The sequence below is a fragment of the Amphiura filiformis genome, chromosome 9 (genome assembly GCF_039555335.1).
Source record: "Amphiura filiformis chromosome 9, Afil_fr2py, whole genome shotgun sequence".
Taxonomy (NCBI): Eukaryota; Metazoa; Echinodermata; class Ophiuroidea; order Amphilepidida; family Amphiuridae; genus Amphiura; species Amphiura filiformis.
The window spans coordinates 11,355,725-11,371,088 of record NC_092636.1 but is presented as its reverse complement, the minus strand read 5'-3'; the positions used below and the strand labels follow the sequence as shown (position 1 = coordinate 11,371,088).

The following is a 15,364-nucleotide window of genomic DNA, read 5'->3' as shown; positions in this document are numbered from 1 at the left end:
TCAAGTTGGGTTTTGGTAGGGACGTGCCGCTGAGATTTTGGAAGTAGACCCATAAATATACCAATTTTTCAAGAAATTTGGTCCCATTGATATACCAAAAGTCAAAATTTCCGGCCAAATTTACCCAAAATTGTCTTAGTTTTTACAAATTTGCCCAAAATTTTGGGAAAATTTTGAACATTTTGGCTAGATTAAGGAAAAATTGGGCCGTTTTCCGAAAAAATTGAGAAAATTTTGAAAAAAGGACCCATTCATATACCAAAATAGGCTTTTGAAAAAGGGGCCATTGATATACCAGAAGGCTGAAATGCTACCCATGTTTGCGGCACGTCCCCGTATGGTCATTTGCACTGAGTACCCCCCCCCCGGGTTTGATGCTACGATAAATCTGTCATACTGGTTTGTCACTAATGGAGGGCAAATTGAGCACCTGATAATTTGCATCTTTAAACCCCAGGGGAATACTCAGTACAAATGAACATATGGAGACAACAACCCCTTTTTCTAGGCCAATTTTGGTATATGGATGGGTCTTTTTTTTTTTAATTTCTTTTCTTTTTTTTTGGAAAAGAGCTCAAGTTTGCCTGACTGTAGCTAAATTTTTTGAAATTTCTACAAAATTTGGGAGGAAATTTGCAAAAATTAATTGTGTTAAATGTGACCAAAAATTTTGGATTTTGGTATATCAATGGGTCCAAATTTCTTTAAAAATTGGAATCTTGATGGGTCCCTTTTGAAATCTCATGCAGCAGCACTCCCCTGCTCAAAACAAACTAGAGTACTGCTCCAAGCTTTAAACTGGAGTGGAGGTCCAAAAAATTGCTCCATGTGTAACACTACGGTAAATCCACTCTATTGCATGGTTTGCTGCTCAATAGTGTTTTTCCTGTGTTTTTTGGAAAGAGCCTGAAATAAAAGGATAATTTGCATCTTTAAGCTTGTGTTTGCACATGCGGATTATACCTAAAGAGTACCGACTCAAAATTGCCCCGCGCGTAAGGCTATGGTAAATCTATCATAATGGTTTGTCGCTCATGGAGAACAAATAGTGTACATCTGGCGTTATCCTGAAAGAGCCTGAAATCAAACGATAATTTGCGATTTTAAAAGGGTATTTTGTGATCCACAGCATCATCCCCCACCCCACTTTTCTCAAAAAAAGTTGAGATTTTTATGTCACTGGTAACCTCTGGCTACAAAATGTTTATGTGCAAAAAATTTCTTGCAGATTAATTCATTTAGCAAAGATATCATGAAATTTGAATTTCGTTCTGGTATACCAGAATGAAATTACAACGTATTGTCTATGGAGCAGTGTAATACACATAATCACGCATAACTCGCAAACGCAAAATCGGAATCAACTGAAATTTTGGGAATAAACTCCAAAATGGGTTATTCTAGTTGAAATTCATACACCCCCAATGGAAGACATGACCTTAATCTCCCACACAGGGAGTGTGAATTTCAAATGGAGCCACCCATTCAGTGTTGTCTGCTCCAAAATGGGTTATTCCAATTGAAATCCAAACACCCCAATGGAAGACATCACCTTAATCTCCCACGCAAAGAGTGTGACTTTCAAATGGAATTGCCTGAATGGGTGACTCCATTTGAAATCTACACTCTGTGCGTGGGAGATTAAGGACATGTCTTCCATTGATTTCAAATGGAATAGTCCAATAGAACTTACCATCAATGGTTCCACATCTTCTTTGACATTCCTCTTGGCTTTCAAAGTTATTTTGATTTCCTTCACACCCTCCATATACAAATTGGACACACTGTTCTTGCTGATTGTCATAACGCCAACGGTTAAATACAGCATCGCATGGTCCAATCTCTAAGGGTAGTTGACAAATATCTGTTTAAAAAGCCAAGAACAGAGTGAAAATTACCCAGGAAAATTTCCTACAGGCAATAAGTGAGCTCTTGATTTGATTGGGAGACTTGGTATTCCTGACATGACATTAGGAGTTGGTTCCACAGTTCAGGTGCTTAAGAAAAAGATCTCTTGCTGTAAGTTACAGTACTGGCCATCTTGTGTTGCAAGGTAGTGGTAATTATTAGATCTGAGAGCATGAGTTGCAGCCCTCGATTTTAACCCACGGCACCCCCACTGCCGTAATGCCCTCAAAATATGTCCTTTACCGACGGCAGTCACTTGCCGTGCCCTCTAATGAAGTTGCCGTCGGTGCCCCAGCACTGCCCCTTCATTATAAATCATTAACAAGAAGTGGTTAAAACCCGGAAAAATTGTGGAAAATTAAATCGAAAATCTTGAACACGATCGCTATTTTGAGCATCGTAACCCAGCAATCAATCACAGTATACCCAATAGTTTGTAATGAATTAATATTCATTACCCCTACGTAAGCTTACATATTCAGCCAATCACATCGGCTTTTATACATTATCTGGTTGCTAGAAATCTGACTTCATTTTTCCGATTGGTCAGAGAAATACCTTCAGCGTACTATCGACCAATCAGAAACGCTGTTAGTAACTAAGCTTCCTCGTGTCATGAACAAAATCCGAGCGCTGGGCAAATCAATTGATCTCTCGATTAGCAAACATTGACTTCCCATTGCAAACCGATGACGATACCCTTCCGGTATCATCTTATCTTGTACATGTGAGCCCATCTCTAGATATGTTTTGAACGAAATAGTTTTTATCCCAGCGAATTTGATCAATATTATTACCAAAGTTACAGCTGTTTCATTGCTGTTTCGAGTCAGTTTTGCAGCTCAGAACTAGGAATCGCAAAATTTAAGTAAATTAAACTGTTGATTTTTTATTGCTTTGTATTATTTAAGCAGGTTTTTTGAGCAATCAGGTTAGTTTTAGTATAAAGTTGAGAGTCGAATTTTACAGCTGACAGCAATGCATCTATTCGGTTTTGAAAAATTGCCTTCAACAGTTGCCATGATGCCCTTTTGAAATATTACAAATTGCTGTGCTGCCTTGCCTTATCAGTGAAAATCCAAGGCAATTATCAACTTGCCCTAAAAAAGTTGCTGTGCCCCTTCAGATCCTTAATTCGAGGGCTGATGAGTTGGGTTTTTGATGGTGATATGGTTGCATAAGTAGTCAGGTGGCAGGTTATTGAGACATTTGAAGGTAAGTTTCTATATGATATGCTTCTTTACAAGGCAACCAATGAAGGGATCGCAAAATTGGAGTAATGTGTTCATGCTTCTTGGTCAATGTAAACTAGCTGGGCGGCAGCATTTTGTATGTATTGCATATATACTGACTGTCTCAGTCCATCTCACATTTTATTGTTCATTCCAATCGATCCTTTTTAAGATTAGCATGGCCAGTTGGGTAACAGCCATCTGCTAAAACTGAAGCAGTAATATAGCACAAAATATGGGACATAGAATAAATCAGAGTCTATAAATGGGCCATTCCATTTAAAATCCACACTCCCCCTGTGGAAGATTTTGGAATATCTTCCACAGGGGAACATAAATTTCAAATGGAATGACCACATTACGCAGCTCCATTTGAATTTCATACACCCTCTGAGAAAAATTCAACCTCAATCCTCCACTGAGGGAGGGTGTGTTTCAAATGGAGCTGCTATGTGTTCATTCCATTTGAAATTCATACTCCCTCCGTGGAAGATATTTCCAAAATCTTCCAGAGGGGTAGTGTGCATTTTAAATGGAATAGCCCATTTTAGTATCCAGCTTTTTAAGCTGCTAATAAAAATTTGTCTGAATGAAATTATTTTATATTTTGCTTCAAATCTAATCTGAGATGATATGCCACTCAAACATCCTAAAATTGGTTTAGAAAATCCTAAAAAAGTATTTGAAATCCAGCTAAAATTTCCTTAAAGTGGCTGCAAATAAGTTTAAAATACAGAAATTTTGACTCCAATAAAATTATATGGGAGCAAATTGATGCAGAAACCTGAAGTCACATTCTTAAAAGAAGCTAACAAATATTGATCATGGCAAGTTGATCAAGTGTTTCAAGCATGACCCCCCCTTCAAACCATACCTGTGTTGCCATCGTCACTTGGTTGTGTCAATCTATCATAGCAGGTCAAAGGGCAAACATTGACTTGTACCTCGTACACACTGCCATCTGGACAATTAGGAGCTGAAAGTTAACAAAATGCAAAAGTTTAAATATATCAACAAACTATAATTTCATTCATCGTTCTCATCTCATTAATTAATGCAAATTTTCAAACATGATTTATTTCAAAATAGGTAGAGATGTGACAAAAGTTATTTATTCCCAGTTTTGGTTTTTATTAAAGCCATATTGTAACATTTCAATAAAAAATAGTATTTCTTTTCCATAAATGTTAGCTTTTACTATCAGATATGTCCCCTTCTAATTTTGAGCTGAACACCTGAGGTAAACCAATGAAAATTGGAATTTACTACCAGCGCCGATGTCGTCAAATGCGTGTCACTCCATCGGTCGTGCTACGGTACAGTTCTTTGATGTGTGCAACCGTCCCGCAAGCCATGTACATCCCGCGTGTTATGAACATCGAGTATGCGTTTGACTAATATTTCTATCATAATAATTAAACAAAGGTTCCTGCGTTTTATTAAAAATCTCAGATTTTGACAAAACTACAGCACATAAAGTTTTGATTTTGCCTGGGTATGTTGGTTTAACAAAGTACATTATAATCGTGTAAAAAACAGAATTTTGAACAATATTGAGGCCATCCTCCTCAGCAAATGTTACAATATGGCTTTAAGGGACATCTAGGGGGCAAGAATTCTGACTGAGGAGCATTTTCCCCACTTCCCCCAGGATGTTAAACTTGTGGATCAGGTCAAATTTCTTTATCTGGTTCAAAGATAGGAAAACTGGGTCAGCCTTTTTTACTTTTTTTGGAAATGTTTGTGGAACTTTTCACGCTCAACACAGCTACCACAAGAATAAAATCACCTTTAACCCCCTGGACACTACTGGTCATCTAATAACAGCATTTGAACTTGAAATGCTCAATTCAATTGCTGATTATGACTTGGCTTTATAAACTATTTATGGTCAAACTTGCATTTGCAGTTTGTTCAGCTTATATATTAGGAGGAAATTGTATTAGGAGGAAATTGTTCGAATTTTGTTACTGCGCACATCAATAAAGTCCCAACTCGCGCTCGCGTAAATTCACATAAGCGTGTGTTAGTCACACATTACGCAACTCACAACTAGCGTAAGCACTGCGCCCAACAACGTACACGCCATTCTATATCAATACACAGTGTTATGAGTCTTATTTTTCCACCTTATATAAGCCAAATAAACTTTAATACCCTCTTTGATTGGTTCAAAATTGGACACAATATTCATATGGCCAATCAGCAGGTAGTTCTCATGGGATAAATAATAATAATATTCTTTTATGTATAGGTCTAGGAACAAGCAAAGTAGTTAAAAATCAGCAGAGAGCAAATTAACCCCATGAGATCATCTGCAAATGCAAGTTTGACCAAAGCCTAGTTATAATTGGCAATTGAAATGAGCATTTCAAGTTATCAACCAATCAGAAATGTTGTTAGATGACCAGTAGGGGTTAAACAATTACACACGCAAAAATTACCACTTTGAAGTACTTACGGCAAAAATCTCTGGTTCTCCATTCCCCAATCCACACTCCTTTCAGTAGACAGAATTCAGCAAATTTTTCTAAGTGAGAACACAGGATTTCACAATCTGGATGTGTCACACATAGGTCATAGACACAGTCTTTGTATAACTGTTCAGCTACTTGTGGGAACCTTTCAATGCATTGTGCAAATGGACCTGATGAGAAAGATTGAAAAAAAATTAATGGTGGTATGAAAAAGTACAGTGATTACTATTGCACTATGCACAGGCATAAACCCACTAGCTTCTGCACACTTGAAATATGCCTAAAAAAGTTACAGGCCAGCCGGGCTTGACCTTAAAAGGTTACCGGCCAGCCGGGCCGGCAACCAGATGCCAGTCAGAAAAGCTACCGGCCAGGCCAAAAAGTTACAGGCCAATGGCCCGCTGACCGGCCCTATTTCGAACGCTGCTTTCGAACGCAGGAATTTGCTAACTACTGTTACCCAAGACACACCATACCATAGTAATGTACATGATATGCGACAACACGATCTGGTCCATGGGGCCAAAGGCGGCAAATTTGAAACTGAGATAAAAATATGGAGTAAAACAATAAAATACAAAAGAAAATAGACATCAAAAAACTTCACAACTTTAGAACCAAGTATGCTAGACCATTGGTGTTTTCAGTAAATGATAGACTATTGTATGTATAATGTAATAATTACAGTAACTCAATTTTCAAAAATGCCTCCTTTGGCCCCCATGGACCGTGTCACATCGTGTCACATATACTTAGGCTTAAAGAAAAACACAATTTTGTGACCAAAATGCGAGATGGCAACTGCAAAATGCAAGAAAAAGCAAGATTTATGCCTCCAAATTGGCAATAAATCAAAAAAAATTAATTAAATAAATAAAATACTGCCCTCTATTTCTAAATTTAACCATTGCATTGCTTGAGCAGATATGAGCCACCAAAAAAACACAAATATTTCCTCATAAATCAGCTTAAAAGGTCAAAATACTGAATGATTTGTGTAGTAAATAAAGAATATCACTTGTAATGTTGCTCGGATGTGCCAGAAAATGCAGCGTTTTTGCAAATTCAGGCTGGAAAATCGGGTCAAACTTTGGTTGTAAAGTTTGTCGAATTCTGCAACCATGCGCCACAGAAATAGATTTTCGTGGTGGCAATGAATCTTTTAAAAGCGAGAAAAGTACTAAAAAGCGAGAAAAGTACTAAAAAGCGAGATTCAAGGCATGAAATGCGAGATTGCTCTTTGTCTCTCAGCCTACATACTGATATGAGTACCGCACATTTAGATGAACTGTACAGGGTGGTCCAAAAACAACATTACCCAACTTCAAAGGTTTGTTTCTCAAAGTTGAAAAGCCTGTTTCAAATTGTTATTGCATATTCTGAAAGACCGCCAGGAAATTTGAACTTTGAACCTACCAGTTTGATCATCAAGCATCTTGCACTTTTCTGCTGCCGATGGTGCCACATCAGTTCCATCACAAGGGTCATAGTCATCATTAGCAGGATCAGCTGGCTGGTCACATGGGAAATCCGGAACCTCCCAGCTATTGCCAAATGTTGCTGGGCTTGTTGTCGTCTATCAAAGAAACAATGCAAAGTTCAAAATGTTTGATTTACAAATGGTGATGCACAAAGAGAAGTTTTGCATAGATCTTCTTTGTCATCAGACTTGAAGACGAATGGTCCGATCAACAGCTGATCATCCCCCATCAGCCCCCAGACTAAGGTATAAGAAGAAAGGTGCCAATTTTTCTCATTGTGAACAATTAGGGAAGCTGTTTGGTTTGGTTTGGTTTAGTTTGTAAAGTGGGTTAACCCATGTATTGTTCATATAGTATATGGTGTGTTTCAGTTTTGGTTCTGGGAAATAAAATTAAAAAACAATTTCGGATTTATATAGCGCCTTTTTCCAGCTAGATCTTGAAGGATTCAAAGCGCTGTAATTTCGCTGCCATGGTGAATCATCACAATCAGATATCATCATCTAGGCCAGTTGCAGCCGAACCTCAGGCGCAGACCTATCCGCACTTAGATCGTATTAACATCCACCAATTATCTGTGCAGCTCCCCAAATTCCATTGGGTGAAGGAAGTTTTTGATAACCAAACAACTAATCACCGATTTTTTTTCTGGTCCTGAAATTGATTGGAATAATACCATGAAACTTCATACAGATGGGGAGTGGGTGTGGCTATCCAATCAATGTGAACGCACAATTAATACGATGAAATAATAGATCCTCCTTTCAGTCCACAAAACTTGAGACAAATGGTCAAAATAAAAGAGCCGTCAATTAAAGCCACATCATTTGCTGAGGAGAACGCCCTCAATGTTTTGGGGTTTTTTTAAGTAAACAAACATACCCTGAAAGAATCAAGTCTTTAGATGCTGTAGTTGTGACAAAATTCGAGATTTTGAATAAAACGACAGAATATGTTGTTTAATTAATACGATTGAAATATTAGTTGAATACATACGCAACAACTAGACACTGTACGTACACATGCATGCGGGAACATCATAACACATCAAAAGGACCAACCTCAGTCATGATCGATAGAGTGACACACATTGGCATGCATCATATGTGCTGGTATTAAATAGCGATTTTCTTTTGTTTTGCCTGTATCAAACTTAAAAGGGGACATATCTGACAGTAGTATTGGAAATATCAATGATAACTTAGGATTTCGTGATGCTAGCATCCTCTTTTTATGACATTTTTCAGTAAATAAAAAAGAAAAAGCTTATTCCTAAAATTTCAGTTGATTCCTATTTTGCATTTGCGAGTTATGCATGTATTACACTGCTCCATAAGCCACTGTTGTAATATCGTTCTGGTATACCAGAACGAAATTCAAATTTGACAATATTTTTGCTAAACAAATTAATCTGCAAGAAATTTTTGGTACATAATCATTATGTAGTCAGAGGTTTCCAGTGGTATAAAAATCTAAACTTTTTTTGAGAAAAGTGGGGGATGAGGCTGTGGATCACGAAATGCCCTTTTTATAAACCTATTTCATAAATTTGAGTCTAACAATAATAATACTCACAGTTGTTCCATCTGGTAGTGGTTGTGCTAGTGTAAAATCGTTATCTGCGTTTCCATCAAAATCACCACATAGACCACACACTTGATCAGTATAGTCATCTGTAATGATGACCTCCACATTGTACTGAAAGTCCCACCATACTTCAAGGCCGAAATCAGTTGAAACAACCTGATGAACAAAGACAATGATACTGTAAAAGTAGAAATCTTTGCATAATCAATTTTTTGCACTTTGCATATTTTTAACTGTTTCCCCTCGTTAAAAAATTTGCAATTTTAAGTTTCCTTACATTGACCTATACACAATAAGGAATATATTTGTGTTGGGCGAAAATACATGTATTTCACTTTTATAGTTCTTGAGAAAAATCAAAGTTGATGAATGGTCCTTAAGTGAGACTCACAATGTTATTATGAGGTTTCAAAGCTCATTACAGAGATACTGCTCCTTTTGCAGAATATACCTTTATTTTTTCAAACCCGATTTTTTTGACACATTTGTAATACTTACACATGTTCCAACTTAAATCTATGAGCAAACTGTCAAATTCGCACTATTTGTAGTAAAATGGGATGATTTTCTGTTGGTCCGACATATTATCATAATTTTTAGATTATGATAATATGTCGGAACGACTCGCAAATCGTAGTCTCCTACGCAGCCAGTTTGGTTACGCTCCCTCCATATGTGGAGGGAGCGTAACCAAACTGGCCGTGTAGGAGACTAACTCTGAGGCCGCACTCGCCGTCCTAATCCAAATAGTGCGAGATATTTCGAGTGACAGTGGTGAAGCTTATGATGTTGTTTCTTTGCAAATTTCCAATGTTTTTTGCATCCAAATGTATTGTGAACTTTCATAATGATTGCATATTATCATTTTGGAAGAAAAACAGAAAAATCTAAAAATTTAAAAAGAGAGAGAGAGAAGCTTTAAGGTTGGTCTGAACCCTGGAATTATGAAACTTTAGGGCCTCATAACTGCTAAATTATTAGTCTAAAGAATATAAAAGTATACATTTTTAGAATGGAAATGACTTGATGAATTCATCTGTGAGGTCCAATTTGGGCCAAAATGCTCATTTTTGGAGAAAATACCAAAAAACGGGTTTTTTGGCCCAAATTTTTCGTGCAACGTAACAAAAAAATTGTTTGGCCAAAAAAAAATTTTTATTAATTTTTAAAAACTAGATAAAAATATCTAGGGAGCGTTTTTTCATTTTTTGAATTTTGACCAACTTCACCAAAAATATTTGAAATTTGGTAGAAAATCAGGCTTTTTTATGATTTTTTGAAAATTTTGCATTTTTGACCATTTTTGGTGCAAATTTCTCAAAGTTGGTCAAAATTCAAAAAATAAAAAAAAACGCTCCCTAGATATTTTTATCTAGTTTTAAAAATTAATAAAAATTTTTTGGCCAAACAATTTTTTTGTTACGCTAGAAAAATTTGGGCCAAAAACCCATTTTTGGGATTTTCTCCAAAATGAGCATTTTGGCCCAAATTAGACCTCACAGATGAATTCAGCAAGTCATTTCCAGTCTAAAAATGTATACTTTTATATTCTTTAGACTAATAATTTAGCAGTTATGAAGCCCGAAAGTTTCCATAATTCCAGGGTTAAGACCACCCTTAAGAGAGAGCAAGAGAGAGAAACAGATGTAAGTGATGTAACGATCAACTCCCTGAAAAATATGCGAGCCTAAGGCGAGCACCTCGCAAAATTTCCGGAATATGCAAGGGGGCTTGTCCGAGGAATAGGCTGCAGGATATCACCCCCTACAAAAACAGTTGTTTTTGCTCTTTTTATGACAAATTATCATCATCCAATTTCGAAATGTAAAAAACAAAATTTTAAAAATAAAAAATAAAAATTTTGTACATTTCCGGAATTTTTTTTTTGTTTTTGTGTCTCTTTTCCGGAAGACTTAATCTCTGGATCCACCCTTAATTCTCTGCTGGTCAGTTGCAACAGATTTTCCATTAGGCAAAAAAAAAAAAAAAGGTTTGTCTCAATGCTCACATGCGCATTTGTAAAATCGTGAGATTTGAAACAAAAAAAGAAATGCTGAATAACTTTTATTTCAATTTTTTTTTCATTTTTTCTGGAAAAATTCGGTGAAAATCAGATTTTGTTTCTCAAAACACCATAAAAATACCAAGTCGGGAATAAAATTTTTAAAAATCGCATTTCGCATTTGTTTTCAAACCAACTTTTTTTCCCCCTTTAATGTCATCCTGGAGCGATGCTCACGTGCCAGAGTGTCCATGTCTTTATCCTGGGTGTATGGGTCACACTCCCCTGAATTAACTTGCTGTGGGGGTACTAAACACAGCACAAGAAACAAGTCCCCCTCTCAACATGTCCTCATAACATAGTAAGGTTTTGTTTTGTACCAATAAAACTAACTTTGAAATAATTATATGACTGTTTAATGAGTGTTGTGTGAAAATGAGAGATTTCCATGACTTCAGGGCTGAATGAGCCTAAATTCAAAAGTAACAACGTAGGCCTATGCTTGTCACAAAAGTTGATTCATGGCTTGTTACTAATGGAAAAACCCATGTGGTTGAGTGCAGTTTAAAATCCTCACCAAGCGACAATTAGTATTGTGTATCGATCCAAAGATCAAACAAATTTGGTTTTGGTGCCTTAAGAGCCTTGTCTATGGGCACGTACAACATAATAGCGGCACTGTGGCAATTGATTATTAGGCTGAGCCTGTACCTCTATAGTACTCCGTGCCCACACAGTCCACAGACCTTACAGTGGTCACTTATCTCTTTCTTGTAAGTCACACGGCCTAAACAAGCAATTGAATACATGAATTCAAAACCCACCCAAGTCCATGGGAAGTGATTTTGAGAAAAAAAACCTGTGTATCATTTCAATTCCTTCAGTTTGATTTACATGGTCAATATGGTAAGTTTTACGAGTGAGTGGGTTAAACTGTGTTAGGTATGAAAATTTCAGGGACTTCGTGGGGTTTATTTTAAATGCTGGACTTGGGTGGTTTTTTGAATCATATACAAAGACAACAATGTTGGAATGAGATTACCACTAGTAAGATAATAGGGGATAATACAAAATAAAGCACACAGGTATGTATAATGTTGATAAGCATACTGCCATGTAATATAAACCACACACTTTCCTTGATTAAACCCATTTTTTTTTCAAAAGTCACTCTCCAGCAATGAATGTGTTACAAGTAGAGTTTTATACATACTGGATTTCAATCAATGTGTTACAAGACTCAAATCCTGGACTTGGGTGGTTCTTTCATACATGCTATTTTTCACACGCTCAATAGACACAGAGGATGAATTTGAGTTGTTCTTTCATACACATGATAAGCCTATTTATAAGCAACAATTTCCCATGCTTAATTCAATTTGGCCAAAGTATGGACTTGGGTGGGTTTTGTATTCATATATTCAATTATGTACAAGTACCAAGCTTCTCCTTCAAAATATCTTTTGATCCAAAAACAGATGCAGCATTACGATTCACATCATTAATTCTGTTTGTTTAAATGTTTAGATTTTGACAATTTTACGATGATAATTTGTCTCACCTTTTCGTTACCAATTCTCCTTATTTCTATAAACTCTCCAGGATTAGGTCCTGGGATGACGAGTGGTGGTATACGCGGTACTCCATCTAACAAACATTCATTCCGACCCATGACTATCACCTAAAACAAACAAAATTGACACATTTATATTCAACCATTTTCATAATAAGTATTCATAAATTGCTCCCTCGCTCATTCATTCATTATAGAGAGTAGGGTACAATCAGCTATTTAATGGGATATTCCAGATTTATTCCACATCTCCATACAATAAACAGTATTCTTCAGAATTTTACAACATTCTTTAGAAATTAGTATAAAATCAAACTCCTTTTTGAACACAATCATTTCTCCAAAACTTTTAGATATTAAAGGTGGGAGGTCAGATTTTATGAATCATATTACTTCAGCGGTTTTGACATGAGAAGCAAAAATAGGTATAATAATGCCCTAGTACATAAATATATTTAAAAAAAACATACATTGGGCTATTCCATTTAAAATCCACACTACCCCTGTGGAAGATTTTGGAAATATCTTCCACAGAGGGAGTATGAATTGCAAATGGAATGAATACACATTAGCAGCTCCATTTGAAAATCATTTTCCCTCAGGGAAAGATTCAGGTTGAATCTTTCTCAGAGGGTGTATGAAATTCAAATGGAGCTGCCTAATGCGCTCATTCCATTTGAAATTTATACTCCAACTGTGGAGGATATTTCTAAAATCTTCCACAGGGGTAGTGTGGATTTCAACTGGAATAGCCCATTTCAGGATAGTACATACTTCCAGTGCAGGTTACCACCGTTCACCACATTTTTGCTCACACCATCTAAACGAAACATATCGTTTAAGATATGTTTTAAGATATGCTTAAAAGATTAAAGGTATTGGATAATGAGGAAAATATTTGTAACTTACATGTCCATAGACTTTGACAGTTATCTCTTTTGTGACAGAGACAGCTCTTCCACCATCGAACTGTTCATTCTCTTGCAGGACTGTGAACAAGGGATCGGATCCATCCGTAGGCCAGTGTTGCAGAAGGATGTATCTACACCCCCCTTGGAAATCATAGGTTCTTCCATCAAGAGTCTGGTAATGTGGATCACCATGAGCATGACATATACCAATGCCTAAATGCAAGATAATATATTAAAGCCTTAATTAGAGAATAAACTATAGGAATTTTTATTTTGCCTATCCTCTACCGTGTGATAGACGACAGGCAGGTCCAATATTTTGAGTAGTGGATGCCGGCGCAGCCGGTATCCACTATGATAAAAATATTGGACCTGCCTGTCGCTCTATCATAGGTAGAGGATAACAAAAAAAAATTCCTATCGCTTATTCTCATTCTTAGTCAGTTAAATATTATTTTAATAACTGTAAACAATTTTTAAAAGCAAAAACTAAGTTACCGTCATAAAAACTTCCCTCATTATAAAATGAACGAAACTTGTTTACAACTTCACATATTCTGTTGCGCGTATTGCTAGCGTGTTCGCGTATTCCGCACTAGTTTTCGCTTTCAGGGTGAGGCGACCGCGGAGATCTACACGCGTGTTACGCATTATCAAGGCGCATGATGGCGTGGGGTGCGTCTACGGCCTGATAGACGGCACCCGAAATCATGCGATTGTTCAATCAGAAATGTGTCTACGAACTAGACCACTCCCACTGACTAAGAATGTTCGATCTTTTTATATTTTTATATTTTTCTTTTCTTCTTCCAAAATGATTATATGCAATCATTTTGAAAGTTCCCAATACATTTGGATGCGAAAAACATTGGGAATTTGCAAAGAAACAACATCATAACCTTCACCTCTATCACTCGAAATATCTCGCACTATTCAGGCACTATTTGGATTAGGACGGCGAGTGCGGCCTCAGAGTTAGTCTCCTACACAATCAGTTTGATTGCGCTCCCTCCACATGTGGAGGGAGCGTAACTAAACTGACTTTGTGGGAGACTACAATTTGCGAGTCGTTCCTACATATTATCATAATCTAAAAATTATGATAATATGTCAGACCAACAGAAAATCATCTCATTTTACTACTAATAGGGCGAATTTGACAGTTTGCTCATAGATTTAAGTTGGAACATGTGTAAGTATTACAAATATGCCAAAAAAACGGTTTTGAAAAAAAAAATAAAGGTATATATTCTGAAAAAAAATTGTAAATTAGGTGTGCTTGTAGTTACATATGTGCCCATCCACCACAAACTGGTCGTAAAGTCGCCATTTTCCATTTTGGGATACAATCAAAAACAGTAAATGGATTTCTATGTAAAATATATTAGGAATTTGACCTTTGATGAACCATAACTTCATCACTTCCAGATCTCGGATAAAGCTGGTCGAGGTGTCATTTTAAAGCTGAAAAAGTGCATTCTTTCAAAATCTGCGATAAACAGAAAATGATCTAGAGCCGGCTTTAATACCACTTCGTGGTGGATGGTCACATATAATACGCAAAGTGTTCTTTACGTATATGCTGCACCCACCTGCCTGTATTGTATTTGACCTAATTAGCACCCCTCCCCTAATAAGCGCCCTCTACAGAATTTGTCAAGTGACAACTGTTTAAGCGCCCCTTTTCAACGCACTTGTACAACTAAATTCCATCAAATTTCTGAATAAAAAATAACCTTCTAAACCTTTTAGGATTATGATAATCTTTTTACTTCAGAAACACTGTATTTTGAATGTTAAATGCATGTTAATCCCCATTTGAAGCTTTCATTTCATAATTTTAATATGCAACCCCTGAAAATGATTGACTTAAGCACCTTTGGGCACTAGTTAAGTCGAATATGGAATGTCATTGTATATCAATTCAGGCTGGTCCATCAAGCACACCAATCTATTAAACACCTTTTTAATTATATAAAAATTGTGTGCTGTTGAAATCGATAGATATTGTGCAAACTTACGTGTTTCACATTTAGGTCCCGTCCAGCCACGTGGACAAATACATGAGTATCCGTCTGGAGTGTCTGCTTGAGTGACACAAGTACCACCATTCAGACAAGGAACATCCACCAAAGTACATGGGTCAACTGTTGAAATAAGATAACATTAAAATGATGTTGATATATTTTTGAC

The 15,364-nt window shown here is 36.6% G+C and overlaps 1 protein-coding gene across 1 annotated transcript in view; it reads right to left on the bottom strand.

Moving 5' to 3' along the window:
• Window positions 1–15,364, bottom strand: part of LOC140159975 (IgGFc-binding protein-like) — a 44,303-nt gene that overhangs the window by 14,437 nt on the left and 14,502 nt on the right. The window contains exons 8-15 of the mRNA XM_072183243.1: window positions 15,193–15,318; window positions 13,170–13,384; window positions 12,249–12,368; window positions 8,674–8,841; window positions 7,034–7,193; window positions 5,602–5,787; window positions 4,015–4,116; window positions 1,694–1,864 (exon numbers count right to left, since the gene is read on the bottom strand). Of these exons, the coding sequence (XP_072039344.1) occupies window positions 1,694–1,864; window positions 4,015–4,116; window positions 5,602–5,787; window positions 7,034–7,193; window positions 8,674–8,841; window positions 12,249–12,368; window positions 13,170–13,384; window positions 15,193–15,318 (1,248 nt within the window). The remainder of the gene's footprint in view (window positions 1–1,693; window positions 1,865–4,014; window positions 4,117–5,601; window positions 5,788–7,033; window positions 7,194–8,673; window positions 8,842–12,248; window positions 12,369–13,169; window positions 13,385–15,192; window positions 15,319–15,364) is intronic.